The sequence below is a fragment of the Eumetopias jubatus genome, unplaced genomic scaffold, assembly GCF_037043125.1.
Source record: "Eumetopias jubatus isolate StellerSeaLion01/CBP00866 unplaced genomic scaffold, mEumJub1_p1.0 scaffold_5, whole genome shotgun sequence".
In the NCBI taxonomy this organism is placed as follows: domain Eukaryota; kingdom Metazoa; phylum Chordata; class Mammalia; order Carnivora; family Otariidae; genus Eumetopias; species Eumetopias jubatus.
In genome coordinates, this window is record NW_028274811.1 from 40571277 (window position 1) to 40596071 (window position 24795).

Below are 24795 nucleotides of genomic sequence, written 5' to 3' on the forward strand. Positions count from 1 at the left end.
CAAATTTACCCATTATGATCAATATATCATAAAGCAAGTGTAGCAAAATGTTAATTGAAGAGTCCTGGTGGTGTGTATATGGGTTTTCACTGCATAATTCTTTCAACTTGTCTGTATTTTGGAATTTTTCATAATGAAATTTTGGTTAAAATTATCTGGTCTTTAAATTTAATCAGGCCTTCTGGTTCACTGAGCCTGTTCTGACATTCATATGAATCCCAGTACAGAGAATAATTGTGGAGAGGGCAAAACAAAGTTGCCTTTTTACTATAGAAAAATTTAAAACTTGTCCTTCTTCATGCCCTAAAATTGCTGGCTTGGTTAAAAGAAATCATTCATCATTTTCAAAATTGCCCTTCTAAAGAAGCTGCAATGAAAATCAAACACAATCCAGAACCACTAAATCTGGGGACTTTTTAGAATTAGAAGAAATTGTAAGAATCACCTACTTCACCTCTCTTCCCAAAGCTGAAATTTTCTTTAGAATTTAAAAATGTTTATTTATCCTGCACTTCCTTATATTGGAATGAGTTCTGCCACCTGGAACTACATAGATCATATAATATCTTCCTCCTTCATGCTAACGCCCTTCACATGATGAATCCAATGGCAACACCACCACTTATCTTTTCTACTATGGTCAACCAATCTTCTGCTATGTGTTTTCTGGACCCCACTTTATCAAGGTCATTCTTCTTTAGACAGGCCTAATTAATTCAAATTTCTCTTATATAGGGAAGCCAACCTTGAACACAATATTCCACTGTTTTATAATATTGATTTTATGACTGACTAAAAATCCCGGGGTGATTTTCGCATGAGCTTCTGTTTGGCATACTAGCTTGAGGCAAGAAGATCACTGGTGTAATGTATTCTCAAACATAAGCTCTCTTGTTTTTTGTTACCTCATAAAGATACATTATACATCATCATTCCCCACTGGACGCATTCATCACTTATTAATGACCAATGCCTGGTGCATTTTTACTGGCTTTTAAAATATAATTTGAGGTAAATAATTGGCACATCATTTATTTGTGGGAAAATGTCATGGGAATGTCTGTTGTGGACATACAAACTTACAGGGTCAGTAACAGTACGGACTGAAGATCAGTCATCTTTTAACAATAAAAAAATAAACTGAACACTGAATTTACCACTTTCCCAGATGGATTTCACCATTTTTATTCCTTTCTGTAAGATAGGTATCTGATAGAAACATATTAAATTGTGGATATTTATGGGAGTTGGGGTATAAAGCTAATTTTAAAAATGGCAATCCACTCAAGAAGCAACAGCTTCCAGTTTATGAAAGTTACTCCGTAATTTTTTTAAACAAAGTGACAGTGTTTAGCCACTAGGGCGGAGGATTTTTCAAATACACAACATGATGGCGATCAGGATGGTTTTATTCAGAAAACATCTACTGAAGAGTTACCCTTAATTCCATCCAACAACCAGGTCTGAAACAACTGACTCTAACATGAAGGCTTTCATTTTCCTTCCCTTCATGTTCGTGGCCATGTTCTCAGGTAAGAAAAGTTACTTTCGATGACTTTCCTTCCAACTCTCAAAGAATTAGAAATGTTGAGTGACTTAGTAACACTTTGTCAGAAGATGTTAAAATGACCTATGTCTATCAGACAGAGAAAAGGAAGAGGGCCATTTGAAACAGCATAAATACAGACCGAAGGCATAAAAGTAAGGACAAGGTGAGACAACAGCGAATTGTCCGGCGCGGCCGAAGAGAAGCAAGAAGTAGGGGAATGGGGAAAAGCAACACATTACACTGGAACGAAAATGAAATCTGAAGGGATTATGAGAGTTTGTGAATACTCTCAGGCTCATGTTTCATAAAAAAAATATGGTTTTGTGTGATGATCTAGGGCTATGTGATCACAGAGAAATAGGTTCAAACCCTGACTTTTCTATTTCTATTTATGTCATTTGGGGCAACTCACTTAATTTTTAGCCTCCATTTTCTCATTTATAAAATGAAAATAAATATGTATTCTTAGAGGCTGTCATAAGAATCACGTATGCACTGACATTAGCTACCATTACTTGAGTTCTCTGGTGCCTGTCACTCAGTTTACCTCTCTCCATTCCTTACCTCAATCCAGTTAGGTGGTCTGTTTTCAAAGATGCAATTTCCAGCAAGGGCTGTAAATTTCTCTAGATAATAAATGACACAGACATTCTATATTTTTATAATTTATATGTCGGAGAAAATAGATATAATATACGTATATTTATTATGATCACATATGTTTTAGAGAAAAAATGCACATAGATAAAATCCCTTCCTAGAACATATATGCTCCTTAATGGCAGATACCATACCTCTTTTGAACTTCAGTGCCTTGCCGGATGACATTTAGTAGGTACTGAGTAGACATTTGTTAATGGAAGAAAGTACATGAATGCCAGATGCGGTGGTTCTGTGGATGTGGAGGGTGAAGAAAAGAGAGGAACCAGAAATGCCTGTTATAATATAAAGCAATGCCAAGAGTGTATTTAGTTTGTAAAATCAGAAGAGAAAATACAAAACAAAAACTGAGGATACTTATTTTGGAAAAGTTTAACTTAAAAAAACCCATGGTTAAACCACATTCTGATATTTTAGTTCTCTTTTTTACTCAAAAATTCCACCCCCGGTTTTATTTTACGAATTTAGCCATGTGAGCAATGATATATTAATCACATTTTCATTATATCATTGTTTGTACTAGTAAAAGAGGGGAAATGCAATAGCTACCCATTGCTAGAAGGCCATTTAAATAAATTACGGTAAATTTAACAAATGAAATAGTATGCAGTCCTTAGGGAAAATAATAAAGGTGCTCTATATGTATCGATATAGAGAAACCTCACTGTACGGCCAAGGGAGACAATAAAGAGTAGAGTTGGTGTATGATGTGCTATTAATTGTGTGGAAACATATGTCCCCTTATGTTTGTAAATACATAAAGCATCTCTGGAATAATACAGAAAAACCTAGTAAATGTAATTGTGTCCAAGGGGGATTGGGACAGGAAAGGAAGGGAAAGTTATTTTAAACTATTTATCCTTTTGCATCTTTGAAATTAAATGTAATTTGCTTATATGACCTATTAAAAAAACAAACATAATTAACAAATAGATCAGCTGATCTAGTTTTTACCATTTCATCTACATCTTTATTCTAATTGATTTCTTCTCAAAGTTAGTGCTTGTTAAGGAACACTGGTTCTTACAACTCATGTATATACTCATCTCTCTACTGAAAATAAATATTTTCTTATCCATTTTTCTAGCTATAGCCTATCCTTCTTATGTGTCACCTCCTCCAGGAAGGAGAGACAATGCCCTGCTATCTGCTACCTTGACTCTAGGTCTATTGTCTAATTGACTTCTCACATTATAGCAGCATTCATACGACTACAAATGCCTGTTTGCTTGTTTGCGCCCACTATTAGATTTTCCACCTTCTTGGTGGCAGAATAACAATGTGTTATTCATGGCTGTGTGTCTAGATCTTACTATAGTTCCAGCATAGTAATGGTCTCTTCAAATATACTTTTGGACAAATTGAAAGAATGGCTAGATCATACCCACAGACTCCACCCACACTTCACCACAGTTAGTAAGCCAGGTTACCGAGTGCCAAGCTCCTAAGCCTGGGTAAGATCTTAACCACCAGCAATGTAGTATACCATAGCGTGCTCAATGGATAATAATTAACAAGGCATTTGATTTTAGTTAAATTTACCTGAATGCACAAGTGTGTATGCTTGTGAAAATATGAAGCAGGCCAATTGCAAACACAAGTGAAACTCCAGGTAAAGACTGGAACCATCCACACTGAAATGATTTCAAGTTATATAAACTGAAAAAATTACCAAGGATGCCTGTGAAGAAAAACAATGCAAGCCTGAAGACAACTTTCGAGGAAGCCCCAAATTGAGAAAGTGAAGGGAAAAGGAGAGCCATTAAACAAAAAAGGTGATGATGACTCACAGACCTGTACCCCTGAAACAAATAATACATCATGTGTTAATAAAAAAATTTAAAAATAAATACATAAATAAACAAAAAAAGTGAGGAAGCCAAAAAGAAACACTTGTACCAAACCAAAGACAAGAAACATAAGACCCAATAGAATTCCATTGCACTCAACAACTAGAAAGCCATTCCATTCACTTATGGATTATTGTCTAAACCCTGCTTATTTTGGAATAGAATTTGAATAAATCTTATATATATGTATATGTGTATGTATATACAAGATATATATATGTATATAGTAATGGATAAACTTCCAAAACCAATTTGAGAAACAGAGTAGATGGGTTATGAAACTTAGGTTTTAAGAAATAGTCACAAAAAAATAAAAAAGAAATAGTCACTTAATATCTACCACCTCCTCCAGGAGTCTGAGCAGAAAAGAAAGAAACAAAAAAACCACCAGAGAGTAAGACTGATTGATTGATGCTACGGCCCTTATGGGAAATGGTGGACATAAAGCTGATGTTCTGAAGAAGAAGGAAAACCACTGCCTTAGGAACAGGGGCGAGGAGGGAAGAAAACACCTACAGAAAAGTATATATGGAGATGGAGAAGAGAATATGGAAGGAGGGCTCATGCCTGCCTGTCAGGTTTTATGTCTGGAAAATTGATGATAGCATCTTCTGCAGCGTGAGGTTGGGAATCCGGGAAAGGGTTCTGTGATGTAGAGGAAGTTTATAATAGTCTAACTCAGAGTCTGTTTGATTAATCAGGAAATCATTAAAAGGAATTTGTAGTATGAAGCGCAAATAATTCAGCTCAAGTAATTCAGACTCTGATTTAGAAATGGGACAGGCTGGTTTGACCCCGTGATTTTTAGAAACCATGTAATACAGTTAAGAAAAAATGGAGGAACCAAAACATTAAGGTTATGAGAAGTTATGCAAAGCTTCTGTCTTGAGGTTTGGTGAAAAAAACAAATCAAAGAGGTATAAAATACACACTACATCTGGGGATGAATGCTGTTGATTTTAAATTCTTGAAATTAAATAACTTTATTTTACTTTTGTGCTTATGGTATCATTCCAGTGTCTTCAACCCAGATTTTGAGAACAAGTGTTTTTAAACCACAAGAAGGTCCAGAACCTGCATTTATTCTAGAGAGAAAAAATGAAGCTAATCATCAAGGAAAACAACAGGAATCTAATCAGCAAGGAGGTAGCAACACACAAGGAAAACAAGCAACATTTAGTCTGCAAGGACAACGAGGGTGTTCTAACCAGCCAGAGAAAAATTCAGGGAATTTTAATCAGCAAGAAAGGCCAGGAATTCTCAATCAGTCTGGGAGTCTGCAAGGGAATTCAGGAGACTCTAATCCAAAAGGGAATGCTGAAGCTTCAAATGAACAGGGAAAACCGGGATCTTGTAGCCAGCAAGGAAAACCGGGATCATCTGGTCAGCAAGGGCGTCCAGGGTCATCCAGCCAGCAAGGGAAGCCAGGGTCACCCGGCCAGCAAGGGGGTCCAGGGTCTTCTAGCCAGCAAGGGCGTCCAGGGTCATCCAGCCAGGAAGGGCGTCCAGGGTCATCCAGCCAGCAAGGGAGTCCAGGGTCTTCCAGCCAGCAAGGGCATCCAGGGTCATCCAGCCAGCAAGGGAAGCCAGGGTCATCTGGCCAGCAAGGGGGTCCAGGGTCTTCTAGCCAGCAAGGGCGTCCAGGGTCATCTGGCCAACAAGGGCGTCCAGGGTCATCTGGCCAGCAAGGGAAGCCAGGATCATCTGGCCAGCAAGGGGGTCCAGGGTCTTCTAGCCAGCAAGGGCGTCCAGGGTCATCCGGCCAGCAAGGGAAGCCAGGGTCATCTGGCCAGCAAGGGGGTCCAGGGTCTTCTAGCCAGCAAGGGCGTCCAGGGTCATCTGGCCAGCAAGGGGGTTCAGGGTCATCTGGCCAGCAAGGAAGACCAGGATGGTCTAGCCAACAAGGGAAATCAAGGTCTTTCTTTCAAGAAGAAAGAAAAAATGTAGGCAACCCTTTGAATGCCAATATAATGGAGATTCAGGTTTGCATTCATTTCTTTGTTTTTTTCCCTCTCTTAATTTAGCCATTCTATTTTCCAAGACTTGAAATAGTTAACAAAATATACTGTACTAATGACAGATACTTTGTGGTGATAGTGATTCAACAAAATGAGGAGGAATCTGAAGGTGGTCAATTTCATATACACCTATGATCATTAATGAGCCATGCTCTTCCATTCCATTTCTCATTCCCTTCTACTGTCTTCCACTCCAATCTTTCTACCTCTACTGGACTAGGTCAGACCTCCGTGAAATGAGTCCCCATCCCCACCAGATTTGACATTCATGTGTCCATCTCCATCCCATCCCTAACCTACAAGCCACTCAAGTGGTATTTCTAAATCACAAATTTCCTGTTCTATCACTGCCCTGCTGGAAATTCTTCAGTGACACCTTACTGCCTAGAAGATAAGACCCAAACTCCTGAGCATGTAATTTAGGATTTTTTAATGACTAGACCCCATGTGCATGATTGGATATGATCGGACATTTCATGTCACTCTTGGTCACACATCATCCACGTTGTACAGAATCCTTTGATGTTCCACAAATGTATTCCAAATACCGATGACATCCTTTCTCATAGAATGTACCGTATTGCTTTGTAATTGATTGTCTGTGTGTTCAATTGGAATGTGAACTCCTCTAAAGAAAGTACCATTTCTTTTTTAAATGTGTGTCCCCAGATTCTAGAATAAGACAGGCATATAATAGGTTCTCTTGAACTGCTTTTCAGATGAGTGAATAGATGATGTCTGGGAGACATCATTGCAAACAGCTGCACATCCATGACTCCTTTGTTCATCTTCCTTCGTCCTACGAACACAAAGCCTCCTGTTGAAGATCCTCCCAATCTCATTTAGTGTCTCTGTTCTCGTCTGCTGTCAGAGCTCCTTTCTGTTCACAGGCTTCTGTCATTCTGTAACTTCATTCTAAGCCAGTGCCTCAGGTAGTACTTAACTCCACACAATCCTACCTCCTGCCTCATTTTCTTTCATGGGACAAGAAGAAAGAAAGGTTCAGTAAATTAGGACCATATGTGGAGTGCCTGTGTGTGAATCGGTTAAGTGTCTGACTCTTTATTTCAGCTCAGGTCATGATCACAGGGTCTGTGAGATGGAGCCCCAAGTGGGACTCCACACCCAGAGGGCAGTCTGTTTGAGGTTCTCTCCCTCTGGCCCTCCCCGCACTCTCATGCACGCTCTTTCTCTCTCTCAAATAAATAAATAAATAGATAGATAGATAGATAAATAAATAAATCTGAAAAAAAAAATACGACCACATATGTTATTTGCCAGTATGACTTTTCCATAATTATTTTCTCAGGAAAGGGAAGGCTTGCCTACAAAGAATTAAAGTGGAGGCAGTCTGATGTGTAGTAGGAGCAGGGGCTCTGGAGTCACATAATTCAGGGTCTGCCCCCCAGCTTGGATATTTCATCCATATCTGGTCTGGGGCTTGTCACTTAAATATACTGTATGCCTGCGATTATACGATAGAGCAAAATCTACTCTTTTTTTTCAGTATTGTTGTGTAGTTTAAATTAAAATGAAAGGATTAACAAAATGATTGGTTCAGTGCAATGCTTAATCAACAATTAATTAGCAATAACTCTTGGTTTAATTACAATATCAGAATTGAATTGCATCCCCTTTATTCGCCTATTGGTCTTTCACATTACTGCAGACTGGCAAAACCAGCAGCAAGAACCCAACTGGAAATACAAAATGTCCATCTGTCTACAAGCCAGTCTGTGGTTCTGATGGAAAAACCTATGGGAACCACTGTGTATTCAATGAAGCCAAAAGGTAAGATGACTCTTTGTGTCTTTGTATCAAAAAGTATTATTCTGATCCAAAGGGAGTAAAAACGTTTTTCTCTGTGTCTCTGTAGTTCTCTCTCAATAGTGCCTGGGGTGTTTGTCCAAAGGAAACATGAAAGGTACTTAACCCTTAAACAGTAAATTCAGGCATTTTCTGAAAGAATGTGATACATTCAGCTTTTGAAGTAGAAATAAATCTATTATTGAGTCATTCATTTACCAGATATTTATTAAACTTCCACTATATACTAGGCATTGCTCATGTGGAGGTAAGGTGGTGAACAAAACACACAGAATTGTTTCCTATTTCCTGCTTCCATGGAGCTTTTCTTCTTGCAGTTGAAGACAGCAAACAAGATGTATCAGAGGGTAAACAGGACTACGAATCCCACAGATTACTTAACCCCGACTATTAAAATGTATTTTAAATTTAAATAACAGTATTAGAGAATGGATTTGGTGAGCAGGCAAACACTTAAGAGTTGCACGCTTGTCCATCCACATGAAATACGATGATTATAAGGCTGCTTAAAATGAGAACACGTGGCTAAGAAAGAGTTACATGTCTCAGCTGTCAAAATTAATGAAGGTTCAGCTATAAGGACAGTAATGAGGTAAAAATTATACCTCTCTTGTTTTTGATAGTTGAAGTACGTATTAAAGGCTCAATAAATCATTCCTGCAGAAATAAATAAATGTTAAAGGTAAGTGTGCCCTATAGCCGTAAAAGTTAGAGCAGGAAGAAACATGAGACACCTGTTCTCTCATTTTATACCTAGCCCAGGGTCAAGGAAGGACTGGCACAAAGTCACAATTTCTCAAAGCACTCAGTGTGAAACAGGCAAGCCAAAGCTTAGAACTGCTCGTTCCCATGTGAATTTTAAATTATCTCATCTTCTCTCTGTGTTGGTGCCACAATTTCTTGATCCTTAATTTCTTTCATTAACTTGTTTTCAGGATAAGTAATGGAAAACTGAATCTGAACCATGAAGGGAAATGCTAAGCATTGACAGCAACCAAATTACCTGGAACCTCAAAATCTGCTTTCGTTTTTGTAAGCAATGGATTTCCTCGGGCGTTCCACAGAGGTCAGCAAGAGTCTTACCGCTATGATGGATCCCACATTATTTTCAAGTTTGTTCCACTACAAACAAAGTCAGTTCCAGAGTTGCTTCTGATTTCTGGGATCATTTATTTTCTAGACTTTCCCAAACTCGTGGATATAGAACACAGATTGGTTTTTCCCTGACACAGGGGATTAGGATGAGAAAAATAGGTGAAAATTCTTAAAAAATAACAAAAAGCTTTACTTTTAGTTCAGTGTTTTTGAACACTTCAAAAAATTAATGGCATTGATTTTCAAGGGATAAGATAGAAATTTTAGCCAAAGAGTTCCCTTAGATAAGAAATGGTCCAGGATTGGGCGCCTGGGAGGCTCAGTCGGTTAAGCGACTGCCTTCGGCTCAGGTCATGGTCCTGGAGTCCCCGCATCGAGTCCCCCATCGGGCTCCCTGCTCAGCGGGGAGTCTGCTTCTCCCTCTGACCCTCTTCCCTCTCGTGCTGTCTCTCTCTCATTCTCTCTCTCTCTCAAATAAATAAATAAAATCTTTTTAAAAAAAAGAAGAAAGAAATGGTCCAGGATTAGGTAAATATATTTAGCTGCCTAGATTATACCACCCCTGACTTATTTATGAATGGTACTGTCTTTCCTGTGCTATCACTACTCCCTGATTAAGTCTCTTGAGGATAGCTGAAATTACAGCTATACTAGAAAAAATCCCAAAGATTAGAAGAGACTTCAATGCAATCCATAGTTCTATATTATCCCTGTCACCATCGTCCTGACGAGTCCCAGTCCCTAGACTGCCACCTGAAGATTACCTTGTGCAGTATCACCTCTACCACTTCCAGGCAACTGAAGCTTTACATTTCTCAGGGCTGCTTAATGAGAGCTATCTGGGAGTGAATGACAGTCCAGGCTGGGTAGGGTAAAACAGGCAACCTGTTGTAAAAGGCCTAGAGTCTTGGCACAGCTGATGAGACGTGAAGGAACCAGGTCCATAAAAGTTTACCTCCCAGTAAGAGGACATAGGAAGATAAGGTCAGAAAGACACAGGGTAGGGAAGGGAAGGAGAATAGGAAAAGTCCTTCTTTACCATATACAGAAGAAAGGGAACAAAAATTTTCAGGCAAATAAATAATATGAACAAAGGCCTTGATCCATACGGGGCGTGGGTTATGTGATACAGTACATTTTTTCTGGGATCTGACAGTGCTTATAGAAGCACCAGAAAATTCAGGCCAGGGCCGGTTGTAGGACCAATTTTAATGGTATTTAAATAATTTTTATTTCCTTCTAGAGGCCATGGAAAAAATTAGATCATTCTGAGCAGGAGTGAAATGAGTAAATTCCCATTAATAAATATGCTTAAATTAATTAATACTTATGTAACACTAGAAGCATCATACAGTGTTTCAAAAGAATAAACTGATTTACATAAAATGACATTAAAATAAGCTCAGCAGATATTAATCAAATAAAGCTTGTTGCAGAGCAGTTTATAAAGTGTTTCTATTAAATACAAAAGCTCTGGTTTAGAACAGTGGGAAATGGTTGGAATGAAGTCCCAGAAGTAATTCTACATCCCTAGTTCTGTTACCCCCAACTGGAGCTGCACATTTATCTTAGTTACTTCTAAAAATGCTGCCCCAGAAAAAGTACAAATGCCCAGGGTCTGATGTAGAACAATTGAATCACCATCTCAGGGAAGGAACCCAGATATTATTATAAAGCTCCTCAGGTGATTCTCATATCTAGCAATTGTTTCAAATACTGAGGTTCTGGCCATATGTCGCAATTACAGATTTTAGAATTCTTGTTTTCTTGCCCTAGTTTTTGGAGCCTGTACAACTCCCTTGCTTGGACAGATTGTACATAGCTTATCTATTATAAGACCTATAATTACACATTATTTTCTCCCCTCCCCATTCATTTGTGCCTATCAGATCAGATGGTCCCTTACTCTATGCCCCATGAATAGTTTTGTTGCCATCCGTAGAAGGCAAGTTCCCAGAATCTGGGCAGGATGAAAGGTACTCCAGTGCCTTATCTTTAGTATTTCTCTTACCTCTAGTTTCTTACACAAAGACCTTTAGAGTAGATTTCTCAACATAGTATGGCTAGCTGAGGTGGCAAGAGTGAACAAGACAAGCACAGTCATCCTTTGCCCTTTCTTCTTCCTGAAGGGGCAATCTGTGGTAGGTTTTGGTGGCTTTTGTGTATAAGACGGCTTTCCTTATCAACAAATTATGGAAAGAGCCCAAATGTCCATCAGTGGATGAATGGAGAAAGAAGTTGTGATATATACAATGGAATATCACTCAGCCATCGAAAAGAATGAAATCATGCCATTTGCAACAACGTGGATGGATCTACAGTGTATTAAGCTAAGTGAAATCAGCCAGTCCTAAAAAGACAAATATCATATGATTTTATTCATATGTGGAATTTAAGAAACAAAACAAATGAACATAGGGGGAAAAAGAGGGGGGGGAGGCAAACCATGAAAGAGACTCTTAACTATGGAGAACAAACTGAGGGTTACTGGAAGGGAGGTGGGTGGCGGATGGGCTAAATGGGTGATGGGGTTAAGGAGGGCACTTGCGATGAGCACTGGGTGTTATATGTAAGTGATGAATCCAGAAAATCTACTCTTTGATCATTGCCTAAGACATCATTCCCCTCCGCCCCTTAAGAGAGAGAGAGAAAGAGCAAGTGCATGCAGGGAGGGGCCGAGGAAGAAAGAGAGAGAATCCCAAGCAAGCTCCAAGCTCAGAGCGGAGACCTGATATCATGACCTGAGCTGAAATCAAGAGCAAGATGCTTAACCAAGGGAGATTCCCAGGTGCCCCCGAGACATCTTTTAAAGAATGGAATGTGGCACCAAATCCCTTTGGTTTCTTCTGAAATGGGGGTGAACTGGAAGAATTCAGTCTTTCATGAAACACTGATAAATGTGAACTTCTCTTATTCTCTTTTCAACAGTATGAAGTTTAAAACACACACACACACACACACACACACACACACACACATTATTCAGTGACCCCTGGGAAAGTTCATGTACCAGTCTCAGTTGGTGTTTTACATGGTTAGGCAAAATTCAGGTAACTTGCTGTTATTGCCCAAAATGGCGGATTTCTTTGCCCACAATTTATGGAGCAGTGGCACTGGGGAGACTGCAAACTGCTCTTCTCATTTTCCTCCTTCCTTCTCCCTTAATATCTCTGTTATCTTAAAGATACTGTCTTCTCCTTATCTTCCCTCTGAGGCAATTGAATAATATATTCATTTTTTTCTTCATGAAACCTTCAACTCACACATGTAACATCCCTTGTGCTGGGTAATTAAAAAAACAGAAAACAGAAAGGCATGGGGCCAGCTAGGATTCACAGGCCGCCTCTCCTGCTCTTAATCTCTGCTTATGAGAATATACAAGAGAAGTCTACAGTGAGAGACATGCAGGACTCCCCAGTAATTTCAACTCTACGGTTTCCTTTTTCCTCAAATGTCCTGCATCAGAAGAACACATCTGCCCCGGAAGCCTCTGATGTTGTCTATGTCAATAATTCAAAGAGTAATTCAAAGAGTTCCTCTAAGAATAATATTCACTTAACTAGAAAAATAGAGCACTTTCTGCACTCACCAGATTTTGTATTCTTCCATTAAACTGGAGTCTGAGTGCTAGCTTTTCCCACAGCTGGTAAAAGGTAAGTTACATCAGGGTGGCAAAGATAAGCCTAACACCCAACTGTGAATGCGAACTGCCTTAATATTTTATCCCTCACATCTAAGACACAGGAGTTGTTACTCCCACATTTAAAATAAAGATGTTGTATATTAGAATATCGAAACATTGTGTCAAGATCACTCAGTGGTAGATGAGAACTGAAACCAAGTCTTTCAATTGCCAAAACTCCAGAAATCAGACTGTGAAGGAGGTTAGTTAATTAGGGAGACAATGAGTGATTAAATCTTACCCTTTTCAAAGCCTCCAATGTCAGCCACTTATTTAACTTAAGACATTGACCCATGTGGTCTCAATCTCATTTCTGTGAGTCCTCATTATATTTTATCCAGGTTTATTGAGATGGAATTGGCATATAACATTCTGTAAATTACAGCTGTACAACGTGATGATTGGATACACATTTACATCGAGAAAGGATTAACACAGTGAGTTGGTCTCTCTCATGCCTACTACACACATCCTATCCTTTAGGCCAAGTTCCAAAGCTGGCTACACTGGGATACTCATCTGGGAGTTCCTCAAACATACCATTACCCAGGCTTCATGTACAAACAATTGATTCACAATCTTGGTGGTGAGAGCAAACATGGACTAAAGGTCTCCAGCTGATATCAATTCCTGGCTGGGAATTTGCACTATAGTTTTACAAGAGGCTCCCAGTGGGAGAAACTGGCTCGAGGATGCAGAAGACCTCTGTGTCATTTCTTACACCTGTATCAAACCTATAATGACCTCAGAAGAAAAAGTTGAAATTTCAACTGTAAGGAGAGTTTCAATCTAAAACAAATCTCCAATTGGGTCCCTGTGCTCAAATGTTGCAAAATGCTAAGGGTCTTGGCCTGTGTCTAATTACACTTCACAAAACTGCTCCTCTTGGCTGGCTTTGATTCTCTGGTCCTTTCCAACTCAATAGCTTGGAAAGCTTACATATATTTTCTCTATCTTAGGATCTATAGTTACTCTGATTACCCTTTCCCATCTCATACCCCTGTACTCATTAGATCAAATTGTCCCAAGCCTCTCCCTGGGAGAACGCCCGGGACGTCTTTACGACACAGAGCACACGCTGCTGCGGATCATCTGTTTGGCGCCATCAGGCTCCTCACCGATACGCCAGTGAAGGAGGCGCCTCTGCTGGAGGGGAGGGACTGAGAAAGACAGACGAGCAAAATAGACACAGTCAGTCCCTAGAGCTGAAGACCTCACTCTCTCCACTGCCTTCCCTGTCTCAGGTCAGTGAGGACACCCACAAATGTAGCCCTGGAACAGAGCATGGCTGTGAGGACTGCTCCAGGTCACTCCTTCCAGAAGTGACTGTTTCTATGTTCTGTGGAAAAACTGGGACCCCAAAGTGCCTATTTCCTTCAAGGCAGCCAGGCTCCTCGTGGGCTGTGCCAAGCCTGGGGGAATGAGCAGCTCCTTCTGGAATGTGCTGAGAGGACTTATCTTGGCATTGCTCTCACCTCTTGAGGAAGCCTTTTGTTCACATATATGTCCTATTGAATCTGAGAGCAGGGGGAAGAAAAATGAGAATACATGGTCTACCTTAATTAGCAAGCTAGGAATTAATTAATTAATTAATTAGGACTCTACGGGGTTGGATTTTGCCAGTCAGAAACCCTCGTCTGGAAATAGGAAATTAGTCCATGTGCCATGTGTTATAAATGCCAAAATTTCTTCCCACAGACTTAAAAAATGTCTCTCCTCTCATCACGGATCAAAGCCATTTTCATCATTGCCTTGGTGTTTCCTCTTTATTCTGGTGAGTAAGTTTTCCAGTTCAAGGTGAAATATTTCCAGTCCAAGGTGAAATATATCTTAGAACATGCAGGAAGCCACTGCAGTAATCCAGGAGGGAGGAGCTCCTTCACAGCCTCTAAACTGCTACAGTGGTAAGAGGCATAGTACAAGGGTCTTTTCAGCTTTCTTTTTTTTAAGATTTATCTATTTATTTTGAGAAAGAGAGAGAGAGAGCAAGTCTGAGCTGGGGGTGGGGGAGGGACCGAGGGGAAGGGAGAGAGGATCTTAAGCAGACGCCCAGCTGAACAGGGAGCCTGACATGGGGCTCAATCCCGGACCCTAAGATCATGACCTGAGCCAAAATCAAGAGTCAGTTGCTTAACTGACTGAGCCACCCAGGTGCCCCACAAATGTCTTTTTAAAATTGCATCAGTGGGTTGTTTTTTCTCATTTCCTTTTTTGGACAAGTGGAGACAGAGTAGTGGGTTAGAATGGGCAGCAGAATTTCGCTCAATGTCCACCACCTGTGACTAAAGAACATGACCTAAATCCTTTTTTTTTTCCTTTGTGGAAGTCAAATCCATTGTTAAATACAGACCACTGGAAGGAATGATCTCTTCTGGGTCTGCTGTTGGTTAATATTCTGGCTTCTTGATCACCCACAGAGGTCCCAAAAACAGGGCCTTTGTTTAAGGAGAAACACGTTGACTCCTCTGGCAAAAGTTGTCTTTCTTAGAGCTGAAGGTGGACCGTGAATTTCAGAATAAGGCATCTGTGTTGTATTGGAGAGATGCACGCATTTAGATCAGGGTACTGATTCTTTAAGTACTGATTGATTTCTTCATATGTAAATGACATGCTCTAAAGCATGGTGTTCTTGGTTTTGGATGTCTCATCTACAAAAATAAGGAGAAAAACATGCTATGTTCAAAGAAGGGTGTTAGAGATTATTAAAAATTATACATCAAGTTATTTTTCACAGAGTGAGAATAATTGAAAATCCCAATTATTAAAAATATTTCCAAATTTGATAGCGTTCAGTGAATTTTTCATTTTGCTAATGACACAGAGGCTCACCTCATTACTTGCAGGGTGTTGAGGAACAGTTTCCATAGGTTTCTGCTCTGAAGAGATGGGTTCTGTTGACCAAAAAGACCATTCTTCCTACTCCTCCCCACCCTGCTCCTCTGCCTTCTTCTCCTTATTCCTGCCTTTCTTTCCTTCTTCTCTTCCTCCCCCTCCTCTCCTCTTCGCTTTTAATGATTTCACCCGTTTGTTGGTTGCAGCAGCATCTTTCACCCCTCTGACTGAAATCAGACCTGTGGTAAGTCAATAATGATGGAAGTTGGAAAAAATAAAATACTTAGCTTATTTTATTGTAAATTTTAACATAAAAATTTATCAAACAAATGTACAACAGAGAGATCTTTCAAAAATTAAAACAAAACCATGTTATTCTTACACTTAAGTCAAGAAATAGAAACACAGCAGCCACAGAAAACCATTTGTCGTTATCGAGACAACATAAAAGTGTATATATCCCATTACACAAAAATACAGCTAAAGGGCACAAATATGTCGTACAAACATCTGAGAGAGGTCAAATGGTGTTTACAGTAGAAGTGTTCATTTTAGCAAAACAAAAGGAAAAATGAACCAGCCAAAACATACATTTTAAGGGTGGGTCAGATCTGATAATTTCCATATATACACAGAGAGGTGGAAATTAAAGTATGTATTTAAGTGTCTGAATAAACAGTCACAGAGAAATTTCAGAAGCTGATGAGATAAGCATGCACACATATTGTTTATTTATGGAAATTACCAACACTGTCAACACTAAACAAATTGCATTTATATCTATATGTTTATGCACAGACACACACATACATAGTGAAATTACCAAGAAGGATAAGGGAATGATGAATAAAAAAAACTTCAGCTTCATGATTTCTTCTAGAGTTTGGAAGCAGAAATATGTGAAGGGAAGTGAGGATGGTGGTCGCTATATTAGAAAAACACAGTCAGCCAGTTCTGTGACCTTTTTAAAAAGTAATCGCAGGTTTGTAAAGACATTTTAATAACATCTTATTTTTTTAAGGGGCATATGTGTTCGTTTTCTAGGTGTTGGTGTTATAGATGTTACCTTTTAAAACTACATATAGACTATATTGTTCCAATTTTGACACATAGCATTTCATAGGAAGATTAAAGAAAATTCTAGAGTTTCATTCCCTGATGAATTTTGTTGTATCTCTCTGTTGAGATGCTGGACTGTACACGATATTCACCTGGGCGAAATGATTGCACCAGAGAATGGTATCCAGTCTGTGCCAGCAATGGAAGAACTTATGGCAATATATGTGCTTTCTGCAGGGAAAGGGGGTAAGCGCACAATAGGCAATCTTTGCTCTTCAAAAGTATAAAGAAACCATCACAACGTGATGGCAAAATCCGTGTTGCTGATAACCGGGGTGCAACATCTATAGACAGTAACTGTAAGATGTCTGTAAAAAATTAGGGGCCACACGTGTACCTTTCCCCAAAGTTCCTGTTTCTGAAAGTCATTTTGTATTTGAGTTTTCACTGTAATTTTGCTTGATGCTGGGCAAAGGCAGAAATCAATTCATTGAACTTAATTGTGAATTACTAAGGGCAGACTAGTAGCCAGTATGATGTAATGCCTACGCCCCGATGAAGAATAATAGAATCTCTGTGATGGCCGTGACCCTGTCCCTGCAGACCTCTCCTTGCAGAGGGCATGCTCATGTATGAAACTGAACTGACCTTTGCAATTTGAAATCCATCACAATGGGCCCATTCATGCTAGAAAGGAACTCCTCGGATGGTCCAGTTTGTCTCATAACCTCCATGCCAGTCTCCAGATATCCTCCTTGGACAGCAGGGCGTTCTCGAGCACTCCTATCGAATCTCCCTTCCTGTCCCCTTCACTCTGAAGGAGTGTGCAGTCTAACGCTCTGGCCATCTCCCTCCTCATTTTCTCTCACAGGTGTTTCCTTTCACAAATCTTTGCACACGGAATCCCCCCAAATTGGCCCCTGTTTCCAGAGAACCATTAAGACAATCTCCAGTATCTCCTCTCTCAGACTGGGGTGTGTCCCAAGACTGAGTCAGAACTGAGCATGTAGGAAGAGTCAAGTAGCCCGATAGGGGACATGTAGGGGTCAAGGACATGAGCCAGAGCCACACCCAACTGCTTCCAAAGTGGAGGACAGCCTCCCCACCATGTGCCAAGTTCAGATCCTCCCTGTTGAGATGCGCTTTGATACCGTCATGTTTCACGTCCAAACTATATTCTCCATGTATATTATCTCTATTTCTGCACCGTAGAAATGGATCCAGTTTGTGCAGCCAATGGTCAGATTTATAGCACTGAATTTACTGTCTACAGTGAGATGACCCAGGGGGTTTAAAAGATTGCTTTTTTAAATAAAATTTTTATTTTAGAATAACTTTTGACTTTCAGAAAAATTTAAGAGATAGTACCAACTTTCCATGTCTTTTATCCAGTTTCTGCTAAGGTTACCACCTTATAGAACCCTGGCACGTGTCTCAAACCTAAGAAATTAACATTGGTATATCACTATTAACTAGCCTATAAAATTCATTTGGGTCTCACCAGTTTTCCCATTAACATCCTTCTTAACATTTTTTTTTAAAAGTAGCACACTTTATTTCTTCCCTAAAACTCTTTAATTTCCTTTTTATTCTCTCTCTCTCTCTCTCTCGGTTTCTCTACAGGAATGATGTGTATTTTTCACATTTTGGTACTTGTTGAATATTGATCGAACTGCCCTTCAATGAATGTGTCATCACATTTTGTGGTACAGTCCACAGATGATTAGAATATTCTCAATCGGAGCCTGAAATTCATAGATGACCAGGTGCATCCTATGAACAGAAGATAAAATATAGAGCATTTAAAAATTTTTTTCCAACTCTAAGTTCCTGTGATTTCAGGATTTTGAATTCTCTATGTTCAATTATTCAATGATAACTTGAAACACAAATGTCTTGTTTGCATGTGTGATAACATGAAAAGTAATGTGATTTCAAATAATAAATATTTCATTCATTAAAATGTTAAATTGTCATTTTTATTAAAATACCCTTTCTTTACCTGGGTAGTGGGTTAAGAGATGCGCATACTTTGGGCAAGTGTAATCAAAGTGATATATTCAGAGGTGAATAAGTAATATGTTACTGGGGTGTTTCACAAAAGTACAGGTTCTTGGGTCTGTTCCGTCCTAAACAATCAAATTTTCCAAGAAAGGGGTGTGGGAAATTGAATTCTAGAAGCACCCAAGACTAATGTGATGATCACAAAAGCTAGGCAGTAAGAACTTAATGAAGTAGTTTATTAGTAAGAGCTTAAATTTTGTAATGGAATGAATTAAAGAATATATTCAAAGATACTGTAAGATTTTGAAGGCTTGGGAAATATTTATTGTATTATTTACTTTCTCACAAATAAGTCAAGAGGTAAGTGACACTGGGATATCCATTTGTGGTGAGAGTCTGAAGCTCTTCCATTTCTTTCCATCTCCCAACTAACAAGAAGCAGCTTTTAGCTGAGTGGCCAAATCCTGGCCATTTAAAGCTCAATTTTAATGACAGAAAGGTAGATTGACTACTGGAAGATAAGTATCAATCTGCCATATGTAGTACGTCAAGCATGCTCATCTTCGGTTAAAAAAATTTTTTTCCCATTTTTATGGAAGTGTGGGATCTATGTAGGGGCTAGTTCTTTGTGTAAAATCTCCAGTATTAATTCTTAATGAAAATATCCATTGGAGTGTACATTTTTTGAGTCATACTGTAAAAAAGCATTCAGCCAGTGCCATGACCCTTTTCCTTATAGAAATTTTCTATAAAAAATGTTTTCAAAAAGCAGATAAAATTCAAACTGAGATATCACTTCACATCCATTCAGCTGGCTACCATCAAAGAAGCAGATAGTAACAAGTATTGACAAAGAAGTGCAGAAATCGAAATCTCGTGCTCTCTTGGTGGAATAGAAAATGGTATAGCCAGTGTACACTATGACAAGTCCTCAAAAAGTTAAGAATAGAATTATCATATGATCCAGCAATTCCACTTCTAGGTATACACACAAAAGAACTGAAAGCAGGGACTCAAACAGATACTTGCTTACCCATGTTCACAGCAACTTCATTCACAGTAGCCACAAGGTAGAAGCAACCCAAGGGACCACCAATGGGTGAAATGAGAAGGAAAATGTGGTATTGAGGATGGAAAGTCTGACAGCAACTACAAAATGGATAATCACTGAAAACGATGTTCTAAGTGAAACAAGCCAGTCATGATAGAACAAATACTGTGTGATTCCACTTATATGAAATACCTAGAGTAGTCAAATTCATAAAGACAGAAGGTAGAATGCTGGTTTCCAGAGGCTGGGTGAGGGAGGAATGGGGACTTATTGTTTAATGAGTATGGAGTTTCAGTTTGGAAAGACAGAAAAAGTTTTAAAGATGGATGTTTGTGAAGGTTGTGCCCTCTTTGCTTCTTGACTTCTGTTGTGTCTGTGTGCATATGCCCATGCATATATGTAGGTATATGCATGTGTTTGTTTAGAAGGTCTCAGCAGTAGAGGCAGAGTCCAGGGATGGGATACATCAGCTGTATCATGCAGGCATGAGGCAAGGTGCTGTCAGGTGGTGCCCAGTGAAGACAATCCCACATCATACAGAATGGGTCTCCACAAAGTAGCTGAAAAAGAACAAGTGGCCAATGTCCATGGACTTACTGGAGGCCAACAGGATCTGTGGTGACACCAACGTGTTGTTTGATACAGTAACATTTTGTGATCACTTTCCATGTTTTTTTTTTTTTTAAGATTTTATTTATTTGACAGAGAGAGACACAGCGAGAGAGGGAACACAAGCAGGGGGAGTGGGAGAGGGAGAAGCAGGCTCCCCACTGAGCAGGGAGCCCGATGCAGAGCTCGATCCCAGGACCCCGGGATCATGACCTGAGCTGAAGGCAGACGCTTAACGACTGAGCCACTCAGGAGCCCCACTTTCCATGTTTTTTAATAGTTGCCTAGAATGGTTATACAGATGAATTATAACTTACAAACTATGGCATCCAGAATAATGCTCCTCACCCACCCAAAGATGCCCACATTCCACTTCCTGGAGACTATGAATATGTTCACCACGCAAAGGGGGCTGGAGGTCGCAGATGAAATTAAGGTTGCTCATCAGCTCACCCTCAAGTAGGGAGATTATCTGGGCAGGGCAATGTAACCACAGGCATCTTTAAAAGTGGAAGCTGCTGACAGAAGAGTCAGTGTCAGAGCCAGGCATGTGAGAAAGACCACCAGCCACTGCTGGCTTTGAAGCTTGAAGGGGGCCACAAGCCAAAAAACATGGGTGACCTCTAGAAGCTAGAAACGACAAGAAAATGAATTCTCTTCTAGAGCTCCTGGAAAGGAATGGAGTCTTGCGGGTTCTGGATTTTAGCCCAGTGAGACCCCACATCAGACTTCTGACTTACAGAATCGCACAATAATAAATTTGTGTTGTTTTAAGCCACTACCTTTTTGGTAATCTGTTACAGTACAAATGGGAAACTCATAGGCTTACTTAATTATTTGGGGGCATTTAGATTACTTTCAACTTTTTCTCATTATAGAATAAGGCAATGGAACTCCTTATAGCTAAATTTTTCTGCATATCCACAATTTTTTTAAATTCATAGGAATGATTTGTTGGGTCAAAGATCGTGCATAATTTAATGACCCTTACATGTATTGCCTTCCAGAAAGATAGCAACAATTTGAAATGATTGTCAACACATGAGAATTTCCAACAGCAGAGAATACTCTTTCTGTTTTTTAATTTTTATCTGAATGGTACCTAAATGTTTTAAATTGCATTTTTATTATCAATAATTTGTGCTGTGTGCTTATGCATTCCTCCATAATCTAGGAATATAGCAGCCATCCTTATATCTTCTTTGGAAATTACTTGTTCAGATTCTCTAATCAGTTTTCTTTCAGGTGTTCATTTTTTTCCTACTACTTTGTAAAAATATTCATCTCTGTCACATCTGTCACGGTTGTGAGATCAAGCCCTGCATCACGCTCTGAGCTCAGCACAGTCTGTTTCAGATTCTCTCTCCCTCTGCCCCTTCTGCTGCTCACTCTCTCTCTCTTTCTCCCAAATAAATAAATTATTGAAATCTTTAAAAAAAAAAAAAAAGGAAAGCATTTGCAATTTGATTTTGCAGAAACTTTAACTTTTTATGACTGAGTCTATCAACCTTTTATTTTATGATTTCTAAATTCTTTGATGTCATATTTCAAAGTCTCCCATTTCTAAGCATGAATAAATACTCATCTGTATCTTCATTTAGTGCTTTTATAGTTGAATGGTGTGAGTTAAGAATCTCCCTTCAGTTTTTCCTTGATTACCCAACAGCCCCAACAATGAATGTATCACATATCTATCCTTTCTCCACTAGAATAGGTTTAAAGATGATATTTCAAAACAATTTCTGACAAACACTCGAATGCTCAGCTTGAATAAACTCGTATTTGAAAGTGAAAAAGTTGACAAAAGAAAAGCAGTTTTCTGTCACATGCTCTTAATTTATCACAGTCTCCATGGCTTCACATTTACTCTTTAAGGTAGGAGAGGTCTAAGCCCAAAGGAAATGACCTTATCTGTGAGACAAATAAGTAACCACACCATCGCTAAAATTAGGTTATGTTTCCTAGCAATAAGACACCAAGATCTTCAGCAGCATAGCAGAGAAAGAAAAAGAAAGAAAAAAACCCACACCCTTTGTGTTTCATTATGCATTATTCATGTCAATACCTGAAATGAAACGGTCTCTGTATGTGGGTAACAGAGCCATGAAAATTCCTTTCCTTTCACTTCCCACCTCCATAGATCTCCTAATTCCTAGAAGTGAGACATACTTTCATTTGCTTTTTAGCTTTATTCATGAGAAAATAAAATTCTATATTGTTTTCATTTATGTTTAACATTGTGTAAAAAGAAAAAAGAAATCATAACTTAATTTCCAATGTTTTGGGGTTTGGGGGGTGTTTTTTGCTTGTTAGCATTCAATGAACCTCCCGCCACACAGCTTCAGGCTACCAAGGTGCAGACCCCCCCACACACCCTTAATCTTCTCCTCAGCTCTTCTACTAAAGAATTCGGACTTCATGATGCCAGGCTGTGTGGGGAGTGTTCCCTTTCCCAGAACTCTATAGTAGCCCATCGCACCACATCAATGACAGGAGTAGGTCCAGTCCTGCTTTTGGCAGTGTGTCCCCATGTCTTCTCACTGACCAGGGACTACAGTTTAACAAGGTTGACAGTTGGGCAGAAGCTCTGGTTCCTCTTTAAGTGGTAACGTCTCATACCAACTTTTCCTAAGTAACCCGGATGATATTTGTCGAAGTTGTTCTTGTGGTGATGGGTGCCACCAGCATTACCCTGGCCTCCTGGTGCTTCGTGGCTTGCCGATGCAGCCTTGTTATCTTCAGAGCTGGGATTCTTAACATGGGATCCATGAGCTCCTTCAAAGCCATGGATGGACATCAAGAAGGCTGCGAATCTGCCAAAAACAGTATGCAGGTATTTGGGTGCATATGTGTGTCTGTACTTTATCAGATTCTCAAATGGCTCTACGCTTCAAAAACAAACAAACAAAAATGGTAAAGAACCACTACTTTAGGAAAACTCTTTCACAATGAAAAGTTGATGGTTTTCACATGATGAGGAATTGGGTTAGAACCTTGCACTGCCATTTATTAGTTGTATGAACTTGGGCACTTTAATCGCCCTATCTAAATTCCATGGTCCTTATCTCTACATGGGAATAATAACACCTACCTTGCATTATAGTTAACATCAAAACCAATGTCTGGAATTAACCAGTGCCTGGAAAATCATGGTGTTACTGCTATTGTTACTGTAGTTGTTGATTTTTTTTCTTTAATATAACTTACTAAATTATCAGTCCAAATTATAATCTTGCCATGAAATGCTGTGAGATTCTTAACATCAATAATGTAGTGTCCAATCTGAGACTGAGACAATGCAGCCCTATAGTAGGAAATGAACAGACTAGGAACGGCAGCAGCACGAGAATGGGATTTCTCCCCACTCTGCTCTGTGTGATGTAGCTTTTAATCTTCTTGTTTTTTGAGCTTTAAAGAAAAGAGATTCTATTGCCTGACACTTCCTACCTCCCATGGGTAGGAAGGAGATAGATATTACATTGAAGTTCCTTTGAATTCTTGGTGAAGAGAAGCAGAGAAGCATTGCTTAAATTCAAGATTCTGTTATCCAGAGATGTCATGGAAAATTGTAAAAGCTAGAGAAAAGTGAACCTGAACAATTAAAAGAATAATAGCAAGTCAAGTTGGAGCTTAAAAAATATCACTTTGCTAACAATTTTCATGTTAAGGACTAGGTAAGTGTCAAGTCTGGATTCCAAAGGCATTGAAACATGATGAATCATTAAGTTCTGTTTACCATTTCTCTGTGAGCCACCTGTCAGTCTCATAATCCCCGACTTACATCTACCTGAACCTGAAGTCTTCTCCCACCCTGCCTGCTAAAGTCTCATCCTTCTTTCAATCTCTTTCAGAAGTAAATAACTATATAAATATACATTCTTCATGAAGACCTTCCAGGCTCCCTACTGATGGTATTTGCTGTGTCTCTGAATTCTTTCCGTTCCTCATTTATATTCCCCAGGCACTCAGCACACTGTCTAGCACTGTGATCATTTGTGTATTTGTCCACAGCATTTTTCTATCTTCCTACTACTCAGCTCTTTAAAGATAAGAACTATGTTTTGTTTTATTCATCTTTGCAGAAGTCATCCAAAAACAGTTGTGGAATAATGGCACAGATTAAAAAAATGAATTAATATGGGAATTGCACAGGAAAAAGGTCTTGCCGTGATTTCAGCCTCTGGAATTAGAAGTACAAGCAAAAGTGTACTTAATGAATTTGCTATTTGCCCTTCCCTGCTGGGGACATTAGTCAACATGTGTTGTTGGGTTACAACATATATTTTATAGCTGCACCCCTATTTTAGCTCATCTACCTTGTCTCGTTTTCCATATACATAATAACAAATAAGGGGGAAAGAGAAAAATAAATAAAAGCCACTAAAAACCTATAGCTTTATTATGTTCAAGGTGTACCATCGTATTCAGTGCAGAGCCAGATGGTTCAGTGAGCTGGGCTCACATGAGGCTCAAGAAACCAAGGCAGTGGGTTTTATTTCTTTACAGATCACTCAGGCTCTCCTGGGGAAAAATGCGACCTCTCCAGCCATGTTGGCAGC

At 39.3% G+C, this 24795-nt stretch overlaps 2 protein-coding genes across 2 annotated transcripts; both read left to right on the forward strand.

The window, feature by feature from the left end:
* Positions 1 to 1483: 1483 nt before the first annotated feature.
* Positions 1484 to 13813, forward strand: MARCOL (MARCO like). Its single transcript, XM_088023176.1, has 5 exons — positions 1484 to 1532; positions 5077 to 6041; positions 7747 to 7868; positions 8840 to 8844; positions 13695 to 13813. Exons 1-5 carry the CDS (start codon positions 1484 to 1486, stop codon positions 13811 to 13813), a joined length of 1260 nt encoding a protein of 419 aa, XP_087879302.1.
* Positions 13814 to 14388: 575 nt separating this feature from the next.
* On the forward strand, positions 14389 to 17233 carry LOC148164343 (serine protease inhibitor Kazal-type 10-like). Its single transcript, XM_088023177.1, has 4 exons — positions 14389 to 14455; positions 15720 to 15757; positions 16700 to 16818; positions 17176 to 17233. Exons 1-4 carry the CDS (start codon positions 14389 to 14391, stop codon positions 17231 to 17233), a joined length of 282 nt encoding a protein of 93 aa, XP_087879303.1.
* The last annotated feature ends 7562 nt before the right edge of the window (positions 17234 to 24795 follow it).